The 21,857-nt window shown below is 35.1% G+C and overlaps 1 protein-coding gene across 1 annotated transcript; it reads left to right on the top strand.

Annotated features, from left to right (window-relative positions):
* Nucleotides 1-17,965: 17,965 nt before the first annotated feature.
* Nucleotides 17,966-21,011, top strand: LOC131530801 (uncharacterized). The gene is made up of 5 exons (XM_058761271.1): nt 17,966-18,433; nt 18,729-19,049; nt 19,502-19,590; nt 19,685-19,781; nt 20,190-21,011. Exons 1-5 carry the CDS (start codon nt 18,379-18,381, stop codon nt 20,339-20,341), a joined length of 714 nt encoding a protein of 237 aa, XP_058617254.1. The 5' UTR covers nt 17,966-18,378; the 3' UTR covers nt 20,342-21,011.
* Nucleotides 21,012-21,857: the final 846 nt, after the last annotated feature.

Below are 21,857 nucleotides of genomic sequence, written 5' to 3'. Positions count from 1 at the left end.
TATTAACATTGATTTTCTCAGGTGTTCAAATACTTATTTGCAGCTGTATCATACAAATAAATAGTTAAAAATCATACATTGTGATTTCTGGATTTTTTTTTAGATTATGTCTCTCACAGTGGACATGCACCTCGATGACAATTTCAGACCCCTCCATGATTTCTAAGTGGGAGAACTTGCAAAATAGCAGGGTGTTCAAATACTTATTTTCCTCACTGTATGTTTGCTAACATGCATTTGTATTTTCTTTCAGACAGTTAAACAGCAGGATAATGTGGTGTATGCAGGAGTCGTTCGACGTTGATCAACTCCTGATCAAAATCTGATTGTGTTTTTGGGTTACTAGCTTTCTGCACCCCAAATATAGGACAGGAGATGGAATCCCATGGTCTATGTGAATACGAATATATGCACAAATCTTACTAAATCATAGCACTCTTTAAAAATAATAATAATTAAAAAAAAATAAAAAATCATGGCTCCTCAGATCCAGTCCTGTGGCCTGTAGCACGAAGCAAGATGAACAAACTCAGAGTTGCAGAGTAAGTTTTGAGTTGACAAAACCTGATAAAGCCAACCTGGTTTAGGTCAGGATCAGCGGGCTCAATATAAACCTTCTCTCCCAACTCATGAGTGTTAACCAGAGTTTGTGATTAATTCTGGAGCATGTGCACCTGAAAGTGTGACACGTGCAGCAAACAGCCAATCACAGGGAATGTGGAGAGCATCAGTAAAGCGTCAGTTTGATTCACTTCTTGCGAGAGTCTGCGCAATTCACTTTTCTGCTGAAGATTAAGAGGTCATTCTTAAAAATGTAATAAATTTAAATGCATTTACAAGGCAGGAATAAACACTTCAAAAGTTTGGCAGCAGAAATTAAATATGACTACGCAAAGGAATCAACTGAATTTAATTATTTATATATATATAGTTTCACACAGACCTCAAAAGGAAAACATATAAGTTTAATCATTTTAAAAGTTGGACATATTAAAGCTTATCTACATCATTGTCTATATATATTTAATTTAAATACAAAGCTTAGATTTAATTGATTCCTCATATAATAATTATATGAATATATTATATTACATTACATTTACATTTAGTCATTTAGCAGACACTTTTATCCAAAGTGACTTACAAATGTGGACAATAGAAGCAATCAAAACGAACAAAAGAGCAACAACATGCCAGTGCTATGACAAGTCTCAGTTAGCTTAACGCAGTACACGCAGCAAGGTTTTTTTTTTTGTTTTTTTTTAAAGAAACAAGTAGATAGAATAGAAAAAAAGAAAGCTAGTGTTAGTTTTTCAAGAAAAGCAAGCAGTTAGAGAATAAATATGCAATTGATAGAGGGTCAAATGTGTGTTGTTTTTTTTAAATAAAATGAAGACAGATAGATAAAATAGAATTAGAATAGAGAGTGCTAGAGTTAGAGGATCAAATAAAGTTGGAAGAGATGTGTTTTTAGTTTTTATTATATGAATTATAAACAATTACAATTAATATAAAATAAATAAGTAGCTGCAAAAGTCGGGCAATTTTGTCTCTAAAATTCTTTGACTGTAAACTGCTTTAATTTGGAGTGAGAGATAAGGGGGAGTGGCTTCATTGCATCAGATATTTGTCACTTTGCTCACAGCTGATTGGTCCAGTTTGGGTATGCGATCTGGAACCCAGAATAAAAAAGCAGGGTATAGCCGTGTAGCGTAAGTTACTATGGCGATGAAACCCGCTCAACCAACCCACCTTATTGAGCCCGAAAACTCAGAGTTTGCTCAAACTAAACACAAACTTACCTGGGTAAAAACCCAAACCGGCTTCATGCTACAGGCCACTGGAGGGCCACTATCCTGCAGAGTTTAGCTCCAACCCTGATCAAACTCACATACCTGGAACTTTCTAGTAACTCTGAAACCTTCTTTATCTTGCTCAAGGGTCTTTGATTTGGGTTGAATCTAAATTTGCAGGGGAGTTGTCCCAGATTTAAAAAAATGTTCTGGGGTTAAAAATTTTTCTTTGGACAAAATCAACCTATCTGACCTATGATTCTCCATGGATTGGGGTTAATGCCTTAAATGGCTGCAGATACATTTAATGACTAAAATAAGAGAGAAACAACTAATATTATATATTATTTTGAATATACTGCAAATGCAGTTAACAAAATTATGTTAACAAAGTAGCCTAATGTGTTTTTTTCTCACATAAAAATGTACATTTGATTAGCTAAAGTTTTCTATATATTTAACAACAATACGATTTGTAATTTAACTCAATTTACGTAAGACACTGATATTGATCTTTCACCAGACTGTTTATGAAATAACATTTACTTAAAATAAAATTCATTAGAACTAAGCATATGGGATCCAGGATTTAAAGCTCTTTGTTAAGTTATCCTTTGTAGTTGCTCTAATGTTCTTGCATAAAATGCACTGTTTAACTGTAGTATGAGTACGATGTTAGTAAAGTAATGCTTATTATACTGTTGTTCCAAATGTACTTTTATTTGTGTTTTGTATCATTTAAAGGTTCTGTGAAGGATTTATCAAGTTTTTTTTTAATGTTAATGTGGTATTAAATAAAGGGCAAAATGTCAAACATAAGATTAGCCCAATTAATAATGCAATATTAATTCATTTTATTTCATGGCATTTGATCCGTGTTTTTGTTCATGTTTGTATTATTTTCAGTATTGGCCTGTGTGTGTCTCTGCTGATACAGTGACTCTGCTGGAGCTGCACCTAGTGGATGAATGTGTTATTTCACTAACAGCTCCTCTCTCACTGTTTATATTATATAGTGATTTTCTTTGTAAAACTTTACAAAGTATATATTTCATATATATATATATATACTGTATATATATATTCTCTTTCTGTACAATGTTAAATAAACATGCTTTTATACATTCTTAAAAAATATTATTAAGGCCTATTCCTTGACTTCTGAAATAAAGAGCAGCAAACATCACAACAACATATGCATTTGTATCATCATTCCCTTGCTTTATAAATACTGAAATCTAATATAAAATCTGTTAAAACTATTGAAATCTCATGTATAAAAAGTGTTAAAAATGTTTCAGAATATGGTGTCTTTAAGTAGCTTTCAAGTGAGCATCCAATAAAACTAAGATGACATACAATATCCCACTGGCTATAACATCCACTACTTCTTATGATATAAAACAAAATTATTTCATATTGCTCCTGGTTTCTGCATTTAGTTACACGTATTCATTAAGCAGACACTTTTACCTATAAAATAAATACTAGAGACACTACCAGGACATTTAAAACTGTTAGATAAAATAATGAATTGCTGCATTTAGCATATCATTTAAAAGGTGACAAACATTGTTCTCATCATGGTTGCGGGTGTTTCTGCTGCATACACACTGTTAATCAGTTCTAGGAAGAAGCACTGGAGTGAAAAAAAAAAAAAATGTGAGTGTAAAATGAGAAGCTGAGAAGAAGAAAAAACCACAGTGACCACAGTCAGTCGGTCACGAAAATAAATGTGTGAACATCAGTCAGCTCTTCAGTTTATATTGCACACTCCTCTAGTGTGATCTTTATCTCTCATCATGACTATTTTAGCACATTTTCACACTTGTGTCTGTTTAACCCATGATCTCCATCGTCCTTCGTAGGTGACAAACATTAACCTCATCATGTCTGTGGGTGTTTCTGCTGAAAACACTGTTACAGTTATTTACAATCATTTTTGCATTAATAACAGAACCTTCATGTCATTTTTCAAAAGTCTAGACACATAATTCACAACCGAAGATCGAAATGCACTTTTTTCAGAACACAACACTTTTTACAAATGCTTGGATACAATACACATGAACCAAAGACCTTTTGTTCACTGAACTAAAATCACCGCTTCAAAATGACAACTTAACATCAAAGTATTACTAATTCAAAATACAGCTCACACATTACATCTGGATTGAGTGTTTATTCATTTATTACAGTGATCTAACTATCAATTGATACAACTGCTCAAAATGCTAAGTAACTGTTGCATTACTCTTGAAGCATAGTTTTTATGTAAAATGAAAAATATTACGTTTAGATTATGAAAGTGAAGCAACTGAGGACTGAGTATGTTCAGGTATGATCAGTGTCAAGATGCCTGTTGTTGGGAGAGAAAAAAATCCCAAAATATTTATATATCATTGTTATCAGTATTTAAATATATTTAAAGTTTTTTGAAAAACCTGTTGTGTTGATTATTTCATCAATAATTTTGTTTAATGATTCCAGTCTCTGTACTTTTCTCTCTAGTCTATTACAATAATATACGAATGTGTAGAACCATAATGAAAGCTGCATCATGTGTTTTGAACAACTATATTTAATGATTGTACTAAAAACTACACAGTGAAACTATGGGTATCTTCCCAGATAGCCACATATTGTTGGCCCAGATCCGGCACATGAGGAATGATGATCTGGCCACATGTAGCGTTGAATGATGACACTTGGGCGGACCGCTTCTGTTTGACAGATCTGGGCCAAAAGCAGGCCATAGCAATGCCACATGTCAGCCAAGAGCAAAGAAATAAACCACACTGGACCTTATCTGAGCCACAAAATCATCATACACTGAACAAAATTATAAACGCAACACTTTTGTTTTTGCCCCCATTTTTCATGAGCTGAACTCAAAGATCTAAGACTTTTTCTATGTGCACAAAAGGCCTATTTCTCTCAAATATTGTTCACAAATCTGTCTAAATCTGTGTTAGTGAGCACTTCTCCTTTTCCGAGATACTCCATCCACCTCACAGGTGTGGCATATCAAGATTCTGATTAGACAGCATGATTATTGCACAGGTGTGCCTTAGGCTGGCCACAATAAAAGGCCACTCTAAAATGTGCAGTTTTACTGTATTGGGGGGGTCCGGGGGGTCCAAAATACAGTCAGTATCTGGTGTGACCACCATTTGCCTCACGCAGTGCAACACATCTCCTTCGCATAGAGTTGATCAGGTTGTTGATTGTGGTCTGTGGAATGTTGGTCCACCTCTTCAATGGCTGTGCGGTTGCTGGATATTGGCAGGAACTGGAACACGCTGTCGTATCGCCGATCCAGAGCATCCCAAACATGCTCAATGGGTGACATGTCCGGTGAGTATGCTGGCCATGCAAGAACTGGGATGTTTTCAGCTTCCAGGAATTGTGTACAGATCCTTGCAACATGGGGCCGTGCATTATCATGCTGCAACATGAGGTGATGGTCGTGGATGAATGGCACAACAATGGGACTCAGGATCTCGTCACGGTATCTCTGTGCATGCAAAATGCCATCAATAGAATGCACCTGTGTTCGTTGTCCATAACATACACCTGCCCATACCATAACCCCACCGCCACCATGGGCCACTCAATCCACAACGTTGACATCAGCAAACCACTCACCCACACGACGCCATACACACTGTCTGCCATCTGCCCTGTACAGGGAAAACCAGGATTCATCCGTGAAGAGAACACCTCTCCAAAGTGGCAGACGCCATCGAATGTGAGCATTTGCCCACTCAAGTCGGTTACGACGACGAACTGCAGTCAGGTCGAGACACAGATGAGGACGACGAGCATGCAGATGAGCTTCCCTGAGACAGTTTCTGACAGTTTGTGCTCTGAGAGTTTGTAACTCTTTGGTTATGCAAACCGATTGTTGCAGCAGTTGTGGCTGGTCTCAGACGATCTTGGAGGTGAAGATGCTGGATGTGGAGGTCCTGGGCTGGTGTGGTTACACGTGGTCTGCGGTTGTGAGGCTGCCAAATTCTCTGAAACCCCTTTGGAGATGGCTTATGGTAGAGAAATGAACATTCAATTCACGGGCAACAGCTCTGGTGGACATTCCTGCAGTCAGCATGCCAATTGCACGCTCCATCAAAACCTGCGACATCTGTGGCATTGTGCTGTGTGATAAAACTGTACATTTTAGTGTGGCCTTTTATTGTGGCCAGCCTAAGGCACACCTGTGCAATAATCATGCTGTCTAATCAGCATCTTGATATGCCACACCTGTGAGGTGGATGGAGTATCTCGGCAAAGGAGAAGTGCTCACTAACACAGATTTAGACAGATTTGTGAACAATATTTCAGAGAAATAGGCCTTTTGTGTACATAGAAAAAGTCTTAGATCTTTGAGTTCAGCTCATGAAAAATGGAGGCAAAAACAAAAGTGAGAATTAACTAAATTAACTTTAAATTGAGGTTTAAATCTAATGTTTGTTTCATTTGACGCCACCATAATGGTGCTATTAGTTGGGCTCTAAACTCTTATTGTTAATCTTTTGTCTTCTTTGCCTGCTGTGACAGTGAGTTTGACACATTTGCAGTACATGATAGTTTGCTGTTGATAGTTTCACAATTATTTAATCATTTAATGGCCTGATTCACTGAAGTTATCTGAATCTCGAAGCTGTGTGATTTAATGCTTTCATATTACGAACCCTGTGTTACTGCAACGTGATCTTCAGAGATTTAATATCTTTTATCTTCAGCTGATTTCATCTAAGGCTGTGGCTGCAGTCAGTTATAGTTCTTGAGTTTCTGTTTGTCTCTTTTTTCTCTTCTCTTCTTTCCTTCAGTGATTTTGTTTGTTAACAAGCTTAAGACAAGCTGAGAGGACTCTATAAATAATATATGAAGATTTTGTGGCTCAGAAAAGGTCCAGTGTGGTTTATTTTTTGCTCTTGGCTGACATGTGGCATTGCTATGGCCTGCTTTTGGCCCAGATCTGTCAAACAGGAGCAGTCCGCCCAAGTGCCATCACTCCACGCTACATGTGGCCAGATCATCATTCCTCATGTGCCAGATGTGGGCCGACAATATGTTGCTATCTGGGTTGTGTGTGGGTGATCTAATGTAATGTCCCTATGATATTTCATAATAAATTTGTATTTTAAACCAATGCTTCTGCAGATGCAAGGCTTCTTTAAAGATATGAACGCAATATGCAAAGTTTTGAACATTGGACAGCCTGTGTTACAAATAATGACTGTTTTGAGTTTTGTATCTAGAGTTTTGAAAAATGATATGAAGGTTCTGTTATTAGTGCAAAAATGATTGTAAATAACTGTAATGAGTTCTAGAAAGATGCTCACCACAGGAGTCGAAAAAAAAAAAATACGAGTGTGAAATGAGAAGCTGAGAAGACAAAACTGAACACAGTCACATGATCACAAACATAAATGTGTGAACAGTCGTCCTTTCTTCATATTCCACTCTGCTCTTAGTTTGATCTTTATCTCTCATCACAACTATTTTAGCAATTTTTTTTATACATGTCTATTGAACCTCTTGATCCACAGATGTTTGACCTGATCAAGTGTCTCCATTGTGTTCAGCGGTCAAAATCAGTGTTTGATTCAGTCAGTGTTCTCCCGTTGCTCCAGATGACCAGTCCACCACTGTTATACAGATAATGAGACCTTGTACAGGATCCACACATCTGTATTTGCTGACTGAAGAGATAAATGAGTTCTGATGACTTAGTATGACTCACTTCTGCAGCATTACTGTTTTGAACAATTTTATGTCCATTTTGAACCAATTACAATTGATTTTTGACTGTTTATTGTGATTCTGAATGCCACTGCATGAATGATTTAGACTAAAGGTCAAAAGGTCAAACATCACACACAGAGAGTTTAACATTATGGGATATTAAATAAGTTATTATCAGAGGTTTTTTGACCAATCTACATGTCAGAATGTTTTTTAAACTTCAGTTTCAGTCATGTTAAGTTTAATGGTATACAGACAGTGCGTCTCTCCTAAAGACCCTGTTGGAGCACCAACTAGTGACCGAACATGTAAAATCAACATTATTTTTCAGTCAAAGGCCTTAAAAACTGATATGTGAGGACAATTTTTTATTTTTGTCATTTTTTATTTTTTAACTTTTTTTTAAGTGCATGCTAACTATTTAACATTTCTGTAATTTGTTAAAAATATATTTTTCCTTAATTATTTTGTGAGTAATATGATCACTGCCTGATCCAGATCACCATCAACAGAAGCTGCTGTGAAAACCTCAGTATTTGTGTGTTTATTCAGGAAATATCAACAGATATTCAAGTCCTATCAACAGATAATTAAAGTCCTCTTTGTTCATATATATATATATATATATATATATATATATATATCACTCTCTCACACTGATATTTTAGTCCATTAGGAACTGATATCATATCATATCAGGACAATTGGTTAATGATCATTGCTTCTTTAATCGTTTTTATATTAATATGACAATCATGTTGATATGTTTCTCTTGTCTTTTTAACATTTATTTTTTTGCACAATTTACACATTTAAAGTCCAAGACAGGGATCCCAAGGTTTCACATTTCTATTTTTTCTATTTCCTTCTGCTGCAATCATGTGTTGAAAAAGATGAAGAGCATATAAAAAGCTTATTCATGGCAGCACTAGAATCGCAGTAAAAGCTTGTCTAGATGGCACTTTAAACTGTAAAATAATAAAAACAAAACAAACTGTACAATAATTGACATCAATCACAGAACATACAGCAAGGCCCATGATTTTAAAGTCCTTAAAAACTGACATAAAAGTGAAAGTGTATCAATTATTCAATAATTCAATAATCAGTTAAAAACACATTTTCCTAAATTGTTTTATGAGTTATGTGATCACCGCCTGATCCTGTTTTTGATTTTAATCATGATTCGATCTGATCATCACTAGAAGCTCCTGTGAAAACCTCTATTATTCAGAGATCTGTGTGTTTGATCAGGAAATATCAACACTTATAATATAGCAGCTCATTTTCCTCACTGAACTCAGATTTAATGTCTTTAATGTTGGTCATAGTGATAGTGATCAAAGTTATTTGTTCATCTGAGATAGTTTCATGAAATAGTCTCCTCAAAGTAACTTTGTGCTTTTAAAATACATGCGCATAAAATAGGACATTTTTGTTTTTTTGAGCAGTTTCATAGTATGTGTATTTTCAGTGGCTCATTTTGTGTATTATTTTCTCTCTTCTCTTTTGGTTAGTACTGCATGATCTGTTTGCCCCTGCTGGTAGATGTTGTAACTACATTTATCTAGGAACTAGCCAAACTTCTTCTTGCTAGTTACTGTAGCAACATACACAACTGCAAATATTTTAATATATTATATTTTACCAGTGACTGCTTTCAGGGTGATGCTGTACAGCAACATGATCATCGTAATGCAGATGTTGCTTTAGCTCCCTCTTGTGACTAAATATGAAAACAAAATATGTTTTAACTGATATTTTACTCAATGATATTTTAGGCCTTTACACCCTGATATATGGAAATGTAATAATAACTTATTTTAATTTCTTTAAAATTAGGTTAAGCACCTTCCACGATCAAGACACAGAAACGCAGTAAAAACTTCATTAAAATAGTCCACGTGACATCAGGGGTTCAACCATAATTTTACAAAGCTATGAGAATACTTTTTGTGCTCAAAGAAAACAAAAATAACAACTTTATTAACAAATTTAATATTTTTTTATATAAGACTAAATATATATTTATGTCTTAAATTAATAATTGATACATTTTACTCCTTTAAAAAAATGGTTTAAAGGCTGAAATGTGATGTTCATCATTTTATAGACGTTTTGTTTTTGTAAAAACCTGTATCTGAGCTGCAAATCTTTTAATCATATTAGTATGTTTCTATAGACATTGCACATATATATATATATATATATATATACACAGGGCTGGGAAGGTTACTTTTAACATGTACTTCGTTACAGATTACAAAATACATGCTTTAAAAAGTATTTTGTAATGTATTTCGTTAGATTACTTAATTTTAGTAACTTAATCTAAATACTTTGGAATACTTTGGAATACTTAAGTTAAATGGCATATTAACCTTGATGTCTTGTTTTTATGTTAACCACCTCTAAATAAAAATGGGTGGCATGAATACATTTAAAACAATTATAAATGCATAAATAATGCTATGAGATTAATATTTTCAATACATTTTGAACATAGAAATAACAAATTATGGGAGAAAACTTTGTTTTTAAATATGAAACTAAAACCGCCAGTAGGTGGTGGCAAATCACTGTCTTAATGAAAGAGTCATGGAATAATTTGATTCGCTCAAAAGGCCCGATTCATTCAGGAATCAAGCAAGTGATTTTATGAATGTAATTGAATCATTCTCAGCTGATTCGTTCAAAACGCAGCTTCATGCAGAAACCAAATGTTGCTCGCAGACGCGCAACTGATGTGGATTTATTTTGAAGGCAGTGGTTATTTGCATTAAGTGCAAATAGCCATAAATTCTATTTACACCATGTTGGAAAAAAAGTTGCATTTTCTTTGCAACAATTGATAGTAATTAGATGTTAATACTTATTGCAAACAGTGGCAGATATGTGATGGGGAAAGGGAGAAGAATGGGAGTTGAATGAGTTAAAAACGGATTCAAACTCAAATCTTATCAGCGTGTGTCTCAAATAGGCGTATTTTCTAATGATGTCAATCCCAACCAGATTTGCGCCTAGTGTAAATAGACCAGCGGTTGTATGGAACCGTTTTTGTTTGAGCTATAGAGCAAATCAGATAACACTATTCTTTTAATAAGACACTAAACATTAGCTTTTTGTTATGAATTACATAACATCAGCATCACATTTGCAATCGCGCTAAATTCGCCTAAACAGCACTCTTCTTCCTCGATTGATATTGCTTAACTATACATAAATATAGAAAAACAAGAACTCGTACAAACCTGAGACTGAGAACAACTTACTTTAAGATGCTTTTTCAAGATTAGATGTTCCTTTGAAGCCGAAAGACATTATGTTGCAGGTAAACAAAAATTACATAGCCTACTGTGATGTTCCGTCCTTTTTCACATTTATAAGTAAAATCGTCTTTTTTATTTCCCCGACAATTACGCGCTAGGCTTTCTGATTTCCTCTTGCATTTTAGTGAGTCATCACTATAGTCTGCACTCTGCAGGCAGGCTGCTGTATGGACAGGCATCACCTGAGTATCACCAGTTGCCTCATGGTTAAAATCATTTTACATTAATATTAAAATAAATAAATGACATTAAAAATCAAAGTAATCACTTTGGTAAACTACTTTTCGGATGTAACTGTAATCTGATTACCACCCATTTAAAATGAAACTATAACGAAATACAGCTGCTCATATTTTGTATTTTAAATACGTAACGACATGTATTTCGTTACTCCCCAGCCCTGTATATAAGGATGAAAAAGAAAGTAACAGCAGACTTTACAACAACATGTACCGAGATAACAAGAGAAACATACTGCAAAGGGGTGTGGATGGACAAAACAGAAGAAATATGTGTAATTTATAACGGGTCTGATGAGGTGACGACCGAGGAATAAGCCAAAGGAAATAATCGAGACACCCCTCGCTGCAGACTGTAGCGCGGTGACGTCAGGTATATGTCTATGACACGCATGCGCATTGCGTGTGTAATTTGCATTACGTGGTGACGGTAGGTGTTTTTGCGTCGTGCGTGTAACACGTCATAAAAACGCATGCGCATACTTAACAGAATACTCTAATAAAATGTAAAAGTATTAAGAACGCTAAGGTGGAAAAAAAATAAAACAATAAAATGTAATACAGCACATATCCATGATTTTAACCATGTCTCATCTCAGGTAAAATGAAACGGAATTACAGAGTTTATTCTGTAATATCTGTGTAGTATTTTATTTACAATTTATCAACATTCTTTTGCACTTTACTTCACTGTGTATATTGTAATAAAAAACAGATAGTTGAGATGAGGCAGACAGAAAGATGAGAAGAGAGACAGACACTCAAATACTTTTTACAGTATTCACTACATGTTAAGGAGTTAAAGAACTGTCTAGACATATGAAGTGGGACTCTTCTCTGAATTTCGTCTCACTGATAATGTCCCTAAAAAGTCATATGAACATGAAGGTAAATTTAAGAGGTAACACTTTACAATAAGGTGTCATTTGTTAACACTAGTTAATGTATTAATTAACATGAACTAACAATGAACAATAAATTTGTTACAGTATCTATTAATTTTTGATAATGTTAATGCAAAAGATGACAAATATGAGAAACATACATACATACATACACACACACACACACACACACACACACATATATATATATATATATATGTATGTATGTATGTATGTATTTATTTATTTATTTTGCAATGCATGCAATTCATTACTTTATTAATATAAGTATTTCTGCTCTATTTTAATACATCTTTAAAGGCTAATTTTAGGCGAAATAAGACTTTTAAAGACCAGCAGAATCCCTGTCACGTCGAATACTAACACATATCATAAAGCATGTCATAAATGTTTGAAATCGCACACATTTGCAATGACACTCTCTGTGATTATGACCAAAGCATCCTTACAATTAAAAGCCAACACAAACGCACATTTTTAAGAAAACAAAAGTAAGTAAATGTTCTGGAAGTGAATGAACCATTATTGAACCTGAGTATTTACGGTAAATACATAGGTAACGTAGGTACGTGACGTCACCGCGCTACTGCGCCTGTTTTATAGATATACCATACGTCACTTTGCGCATGCGCGGTAAACACATACGTGACGTAGGTACCTGACGTCACCGCGCTACAGTCTGCAGCGAGGAGTACTTGAAATAAACCGGAGTAACATCGCAGGAGAATAATCCACAAGGTGGCGGTAAAACAAAGCTTTTGGATGCAAGCCGCCGTTAAATATTAAAGAAGAACAAGACTCAACAAGGCGAGCGGTCAGTGAGGACAGAATGGTCAGCCTGTTAGCCGTCACCAAAATCTACCAACACACCAAAGTTTAACCACACGGGATGTTTTCCAGAGACGTGAATTTGCGTGGGAACCGGACTACGCGACAAGAAACAAGCGTAAAGTACAGGGAATTACTGCTTCAAATACTTATATTCTTCTTTTAGTGCACATGATTGCAAGTAAAATTCGATCTCAATTATATTTATGTGTGTGAATAAAAAGGGATTTCATACCGTATATGTAACTTAAACGTGCTTAAAATTTTAAGTATTAAAGGCCTTTTTTTAAGAACAACAATATATAATAAATATAGCCTACAAAAAAAGTGAATACTCAACTCTGTAATTCACCATAAAATAAATAAATAAATACAAAATAAAAATTTAACAACAACAACAGCAAAAATGAGTAGACAAAGAACCAGGAAAATAAACAAACCAAACATTGGGCCAGGGGAATTTCCCCCAACTACGTGGATACACTGAAAAAAACAAAACAAGATAAATTTACTTTATTAGTTTTTTAACGCATATCTTTAAAGTAAAATTTAAATGCAAAATTAAGTAAGATCTACTTAACTAAGTTAAGTAAAATTAGCAACGGAAATAAGTAAATTTAATGTGGCCAGACAGAGTTTGATGAGTAATTTCTACTTAATTATTTTAAGTTTACCCTGCAAAATTTTAACAGCAGTAATTTTATTAACACGTGATTAACGTAGCGTGCATATCCTGTTCGACCCGTGGCCTAGCCTGTAGTAGGAAAAATAGAAAATGCAGCAGCAAACAGAAATGGAGAAAGAACAAGGTCTTCTGAATGGTAAATTTGTTTACAAAACGATGTCTGATGGTTCTGTTGACAAGACAAAAGTTGTCGATGCGTTTATTGTCGATGTGAATTAAGTTATCACCGCAGCACGTCGAGTTTAAAATATCACTTGATGGCGAAGCATACAGCTGATGCAGAGAGCTCTCATCCCCCTCATCAAAGGCAGAGCACACTAGATAGTTTTCAGCAGAGACGGATGGACATTTCCACAAGCAATAGACTCACTACAGCGATAGCTAAATGGGTGACTACAGCATGTAGGCCAGTTAATGTAGTGGAGGACGAAGGTCTACTCGAAATTATTCACATCGCATTTAACAATTCTACATATGAACTACCTTCGAGAGCCACCATTACAAGCAAAATTCACAACTAGAGGAGAAAGCTAAAGTTGAGGAGGCATTGAGACAGACAAACACGGTCACAATTGAAAGTAACAGTTTGGTTTGATGTCACCATTATGGTGAGAAGTGTTTGCTTTAGTTGGACAACTTTTTGTTGTTTTTATTTAACTGCTGTGACTATGTTTGTTGTGGTAAAAACAGCAAGAGAACCTGTGATCAGGTGATGCTGGCTACTTGCTGATGTTAAAGATATCATGTAGTGATCTGAACAAATGATCTCATGTAGAGTCTATGCTATTAATTTCATATCAGTGATTGTAGTAATGCGTTGAACAGCATAAGATCCAGCAGCGTTTTAATCAAATAATCTGTATTTCTACCTATAGTTTTCAATACACACCGTTCACAAGTATCAGCGTGAGAACCTCAACAATGGTGACCATCAAATGTTGCAGTGTATTCTGGGTGCCACCAATCAAAACTCATCAATAGCTCCCATCATGCATTGCATATTTTTAGTGGTTTGTTTTGAGACGTTCAAAGTTGATCTGTTTATCACCGTTGTTGAGATTCATAATCTGATTCTTGATGTCAGAGTGTGCCTAAAAGAACATTTTTTTTTTTTTATCAGAAAATTTTTTAAGAAATCCTTTGGATTATACTGAAAAGTTCAGATCTTATACTGCAGAATTACAGTACTGCTGTAATCAAAGTAAATCTAATTCAGAGATTCAGGTCAAATGATGATGACAATACATAATCAACACCACCAGACCACCTTCTCATTTGGCTTGTCTAACTGTTGTTTAACTCTGCAACAGCAGCCAAACAAAATCTAATGTTAAAGAATCAAGGGTCAAGAGCCCAACTAAAGCAAACATTGACCACCGTAATGGTAACCTAAAAATTCAGATTTTCTCCTTCAGTGATTCTGTGTTAACATCAGGTGTCTTCAATAACTGTTTTTGGGGGGGCCTGGAAACACAAGCTTTTGAACACAATGCCTGTATCATCTCCATGTGAACAACAAAAACATGAATTTGTGAAAAAGGTGACGTCATGTGCATGTGTATTACATTTTTGCGCAGTGTTTCTTCATCGCCAACTACTGGCCTGGCATGCATACTATTCATTAGCATAGTGTTTTTGGGGGGGGTTTTGGCCAGTGAAATCAATATTTTTGTTTACATTTTACTTAATTTTTTTGTGCTATTTTACTAATTTTGAATGATTAATTTGTAATCATCTCATTTGATTAATTCTAATTAATTTTTATGTGTTGAATTTAATTAATAATATTACTTGTAATCTGTTGACACAATTTTATTGAGTAAATATAGTGTATCATTTTTTACAGTGTAAAAAGTGATCCACTATATTTACTCAATAAAATTATAATTATATTTACTAATTTGAACAATGCCTGAGACTTGGTATTATGAGCACTTCCTCTGTCTGATTGCCTCTTCAAGATGAATCGCTTTATTCCCCAATTGTAAGTCCCTTTGGATAAAAGCATCTGCAAAATGACTAAATGTAAAGTAAGGTTGTGTCAAAAAAGTGGGGAAGTGTGTCAGTGAGAGATTAAAACACACCTATAAATCGTAAATAAATAGAAACTGATAATTTGTGGATAATTTTAGTTTTTTCTATATAAGACATTTGTAATGTTAGAGTGGATTTCTCTGTTGTTCTGACGTGTCTCTGACAGTGTGTTGTGTGTGTGTGTGTGTCAGTCAGTGAGAGTGAGACATTGAAAGTGAGTGACACACTCATTATGTCTAACTAAAGTTCTTTTCTATATTATTGCAGGTATGTGAGTGCACTTCTAGGAGGAGAGAAGTTTGTTTCTTGCTCAGTTGTGCTGCCAGCGTTGTGTCATCTATCACGTGTGATGGAGGTCTCAGAAGATGGTTAAGTTTAAGGAAACTTTCACAACAGACATGGACAAACAGGAGGAAAAAACCAACACCACATGGTTGAGGGTTGCGACAGCACTCGACCCAAGGTTTAAGGATCTCAAATGTCTGAGCAGGGCTGACGGAGCTGAGGCGTGCCATTCAATCTGCCTTGCTCCGGGAGAGGGGACTTGCAGAGCAAGATAAACCAGTGACAACTGTGAGCCACCTAAGAAGAGATCATGTCTCATGTCTGTGCCAAAGTCTTCATCTGATGAAGAAGAGAACTGTATTGAGAAATGTGTGGAATGCTACAAGGCAGAGTCCTTTATTGGCATAGAGGACTGTTCCCTGCAGTGGTGGTCCAAACATGAAGGTGCACACAGTGAGATGGCCTACCTTGCATGCAGATACTTAGCAACACTTGCCACATCCATGTTGTTTTCACTGTCAGGGCATGTTGTTTAGAAAAAGCGAGCTGCCCTGTCATCTGAAAATGTAAACAGGCTTGTCTGTTTGAGCAACTGGCTCAGTGCAAAGAAAGATAAATAATGGGAACCTGTGGTTTTACATTTACATTTACATTTACATTCAATCATTTTTCAGATGCTTTTATCCAAAGCGACTTACAATTGGAGAATACATAAAGCGATTCAACTTGAAGAGGCAATCAGACAACCCAGACAGCAAGCAGTGTCGGCCCAGATCTGGCCCACATCTGGCCCGCATGGATTTCATACGGGCCAGATCTGGGCCAACACTATGTTGCTGTCTGGGAAACAAAGTGCTTGTAACACCAAATCTCAGGCATTGTTTAAATAAGTACAAGCTAGCAAGGGAAGGAATAAATATATATTTTTTTTAAGTGTAGGATGAAGTCAAGTAGTGTCGAAAGAGATGAGTTTTCAGCTGTTGCTTGAAGATTGACAGGGATCCAGTACTCCGAATATGGGTGGGAAGATCATTCCACCAGCCAGGAATGGTGAACGAGGATGTTCTGGAGAGTGATTTTGAGCCTCTTTGTGATGGTACCACGAGGCGTCGCTCACTCGCAGATCTCAGACTTCTGGAGGGGATGGTTTTTCTATGTTCTTTTTTTCCATGTGTTTAATAGACTTGAACAAGTTCTTTAAAAATATATATATCTACCATCTTTGAAACATCTCTATGTTCTTTATGCTGTATGTTTAGGTTGGTTTCAGTAATAATACATTTTTATTTTGCATATTTAGAAGAAGTGAGCTGTAAACAGGCTTGTGTAAGGAAATTGCTCAGTGCACAGAAAGAGAAGTAATGGGAACCTTGTATTCTTTTTTGCCATGTGTTTATAGACCGACAAGTTCTTTGAAAAACATGTCTAAGATTATAACGTTAGACAAACACAGTGATCACCATGATATTATCTGTACCAAACAGTCAAACGCTATCAAAGCAATTATTATTGCACAAATCTTAACAACCGCAGACCTCACTAATGTAGTGCTGTTCCAGCAAACGTGTGATTGTCGAATATTTTTTTCTGTTATTCGGATAAATCCGTTATTCGTTTTGAAGCCATTATCCGTGCCTTTCCGAATAAGGTATTCAGCTTTGAGCACATCCCTAATATTTATATATATTGTACAAAAATATATTTTCTTCTATTTGAATTTAAGATATTTAAATATATCAAAATATATTTATTAAAAATATATTTCAATCAATGTGACTTCTGTATGGGCCAGATGTCACAAAACAGTAAGTTACTAAACCTAACAACAAAAGAAACCATAAAATAGTGTAAATACAACTCAAAAACAGTGAATTTTTTTTTAACCTTTTTAATTATTCATACCCCAGTGCAAAAAAAAACGGAATCATAACTTAAAGAATCCTTGTAAACATAAACAATTCTAAGTAAAATATACTTATAAGTTCAAACGTTAATTTCTACAAGCTTAAATTTAGTAATAATAATAATAATTTTTTTTATTATTTTTTTTTATTTCCTGAACCAAATTATTTAATGTAGAAATTACATTTGTTTTTATGTAGTATTTACTTCACCACAAAATCATTTTTCTCAGTGTATGACAGGACTTTTACTTTCTGACCCCTGGACTTTCCACCTCTGTTGCCAACCCATTGCGCTTTGGTGAAAAATTCGGTTCAGAACTGCAGACACGAATAAAAAGTGTTAATAAACTACAAACATGGCGAATGTGAGAGAGAGAGAGAGAGAGAGTGAGTATGAGTGTTCACGCTGCCTGCAGAGTTTTACTCAGCTATAACAGACAAGCAGCACTGTCATCTTCAGCTCTTTCTAGCTTTATTTTATTTATTCATTTATTTATTTTTTTTACTTTATTACGAAAGGTTCAACGTTTATTATAACATGTATGTTGTTGAAGTACAGTTGTGTGTTCATGTTTAAATTGCAGCCATTACTAAATTAGGAACTGTTGTCAGTTTAAGTCGTAGCAGAATGGCAAAGAAAATATTTGACATGTTTATATTCTTCAGTTTAAGCTTATGGAGTGGTAAGTGTTTTCAGTTCTGTATTTCACTTGTCCACATACACAACAAACTATCTTATTTCCTTCCTTCTTTTTTAATGTTTCTAATAAACTCTAATAAGCTATTTGTTCTTTGTCCTATTTTGTCATTTTTCTTTTCCAGTGACATCAAACGGTTGATTTATTGCACATTACTGAATTATACATGGAAATTATTGATGACTTGTTTTGCAATGACAATTTTTAAAACAGTTAAAAAAAAACCCTCTAAATGTTGTAGATGTTGATATTCTGAGTAAATGTTGTGTTTGTTGATCAGGTGTGTTTGGTGGTGATGCAGTGAAGTCAGAGTCAGTGACGGAGGGAGAGTCGGTTACTCTAGAAATTGATGATACTACAGATAATGAGACACGGTGGAGATTTGGACACAAGCACATTCTCATAGCTCTAATCAACAGAGAAAATGGAAAGAGAAACGTTCATGATGATGCTCTTGATGGGAGATTCAGAGGCAGACTGCAGCTGGATCAGACTGGATCTCTGACCATCACAGACACCAGAACCACAGACTCTGGACTTTATGCAGTAATCGGCAGCAGAACACAGACGCCACTCAACACATTCAATCTTACCGTCTATGGTGAGTAGAATACTGTTTTATAAGCTTACATATTTTTAACTGTAATAAATGTTGAGAATATATAAAATGATAGAACTCTGTGGATTCATTTTTGCAACACATGCTCAACGCATTCATTTCTTAATTTCTATGGTATGTAGAATATTTACCCTGTTTGCTGCTGGGTGTTTCTTTAATGGTCAATTTTCAAATTTAATGGTCAATTCCTGCATATAACAGCTTGATTGGAAATCAAGCATAATAATAAAAAAAAATATTCCATGAGAGTAACCTTAAAATTTGCATGCTTTATTGTTTTACATCATGTCTCATAATTCATCTCAAGTTTTTCAGTGACAATGTTGTCTGCTTGCTAAACATTCTTTCTATATCAGATTGTTTTAAATGCTCTACTTTTGATGAGTCTTTCTTTCTCATCTACTTCTGCATTTATCTTCTTTCATGTTTTCTAGCTCGTCTTTCTGTTCCTGTCATCAGCAGAAACGGTTCATCACCTTCATCCTCAGAGCAGAGTTGTTCATTGTTGTGTTCAGCTGTGAATGTGAGTCATGTGAGTGTCTCCTGGTTCAGAGGACACAGTTTATTGTCCAGCATCAGTGTGTCTGATCTCAGCATCAGTCTCTCTACCTCTGGAGATCGAGTGTGTGGATGCTTCCTACAGCTGTGTGATCAACAACTCCATCAGCAACCAGACCACACATCTCAACACTCAACTCTGCAAGCCATGTGCAGGTACTTCATATGAAGAGTTCAGATGCAAAAGCCTCTAAGTGTCATCTGACATTTTCATCTAAAATGAGCATTTTTATCAGGCTCCTATGTTTAGGTTCAGTAATTTTACTCTAATGGCAATGTATAGGTCCTTTTCTATGCAATTAAAAGTTAAACAACTGAACATAAATATAGGAGGCTGATAAAAATGCTCATTTTAGTAGACAATTTCAGACGGCACTTAGAGGCTTTTGCATCTGAACTCTTCATATATATATATATACTGTATATATAGAGAGCGAGAGAGTGTGAGAGTGTGAGAGTATGTGCGTGTGTGTGTGTGTGTGTGTGTGTGTGTGTGAGAGAGAGAGAGACTGTGTGCGTGTGTGTGTGATTGAATCATATTTAAATATTTTCTTCTCTCACAAGCCCATATCTGCTCTTGTGGTGTTACTGAAGCTGTGATCCGATTGGCTCTCTCTGCTCTGGTGGGCGTGGCTGCTGTGGCTGTTCTTGTTTATGACATCAGATCCAGAAGTCTTCGACAGAAGAGAGAGCAGACGTCACCAAGCTCTGATTAATCAGATACTCAGGAAAGTGGAGATGTTGCTGAACAACTGTAGACATTTTATTATAAAAATGTAAGCTATGATTAATGTTGTTTGTTTAATGTGTGCTTTTTTAGTAGCTAAATGTATGACATTGTAAATGTATTTGTCTTGTTGGTGAACACTGTAAAAAAAAAAAAGTTGTTAAGTAAGTTCAACTTAAAATAATTTGTTACCTGGCTGCCTTAAAATCTTGCGTTCAATAAGCTAAAAAACATTTGTTGTTCACACATATATTGGAGTTCCTTAAACCTAGATTTAATAGTTGGGGTAACAAAGGAGAAGCTGAATCAACTTTATACTTTGTATAACCAACATGTTTTTAGTAAGCCCAACTAGACGAGAAAGTTGTACCAAACTAAATTCAAGTTGAAACAACATAAAATTAGTGAGACCAACAAACATTGAGTTGTTTAAACTAAGCATTTTGTTGAATAAACTTGTAAGTATAAGTTCTGCAAACGTAATACAAATTGGCCAAACTAAGCGTCTTGTTGAATTAACTTATATTTTTAAGGCAGCCAGGTTACTTTTTCAAGAATAGTTCATCTTACTAGTGATGTTAAGTTCATTCAACTGGCTGAACTATGTAATTTGCCCACACAACTCAAGTTTCTATTTTCTACTCACATAAAATAAAATACATTGCATGTTCTTAAATGTCCATGACCTTTTTATTTAAAAATTGACAGCATTTTAGTATTATTGCATTTAGTATAAAAACACCTTTAAAAACACTGACATTTCATATTAACTGTGAAACTATCATCTAAAAAAAATGTATGAAAACTGACAGAAACTTCATGAAATGAAAACTGTTGTTAATCAATTATCTAAAAAATAAAATAAAAAAGTATGAAAACTTGTACATGCAACAAGTTTTGGTAGATTAGATTAACTCGATGGCATTTTAGAACAAATATGTCTTTTTTTAACCATGCAAAATGGTGGTGTGATGCAACTTTTAGTGTACAAACAGTAAACATGTGTAACTAACAAATCAACGCTACCAACTGAAACTATTGCGGCCATTAAAAGGATAGTTCACCCAAAAATGAAAATTATGTCATTAATTACTCACCCTCATGTTGTTCCAAACCCGTAAGACCTTCGTTCATCTTCAGAACACAATTTAAGATATTTTTGATGAAATCTGAGAGCTGTCTGACCTTCCCATAGACGGCAAGGGTACTATCACGATCAAGGCACAGAAAAGTACCAAGATGATCGACAAAGTAGTCCACGTGACATCAGTGGTTCAGCTTTAATGTTACGAAGCTACGAGAACACATTTTTGCGCAAAGAAAAAAAAAGTAACGAAGAGAAAAGAGAAACAGCAGAGATGAAAATGTGGAATAAAGCCGTTATTTTTGTTTTCTTTGCGCAAAAAAAATTATTCTCGTAGCTTCGTAACATTAAAGCTGAACCACTGATGTCACGTGGACTGCTTTGTCGATCATCTTGGTACTTTTCTGTGCCTTGATCGTGA

The sequence above is a fragment of the Onychostoma macrolepis genome, chromosome 22 (genome assembly GCF_012432095.1).
Source record: "Onychostoma macrolepis isolate SWU-2019 chromosome 22, ASM1243209v1, whole genome shotgun sequence".
Taxonomy (NCBI): Eukaryota; Metazoa; Chordata; class Actinopteri; order Cypriniformes; family Cyprinidae; genus Onychostoma; species Onychostoma macrolepis.
The sequence above is the reverse complement of the archived record's forward strand: the minus strand, read 5'-3'. Positions and strand labels throughout refer to the sequence as shown.

Coding starts and splice junctions, on each gene's coding strand:
- LOC131530801 (XM_058761271.1), top strand. CDS start 18,379: ATGGCAAAGAAAATATTTGACATGTTTATATTCTTCAGTTTAAGCTTA. Junction 19,050..19,501: donor ATTCAATCTTACCGTCTATG/GTGAGTAGAATA, acceptor CATGTTTTCTAG/CTCGTCTTTCTGTTCCTGTC. Junction 19,591..19,684: donor TGTTGTGTTCAGCTGTGAAT/GTGAGTCATGTG, acceptor CTACCTCTGGAG/ATCGAGTGTGTGGATGCTTC.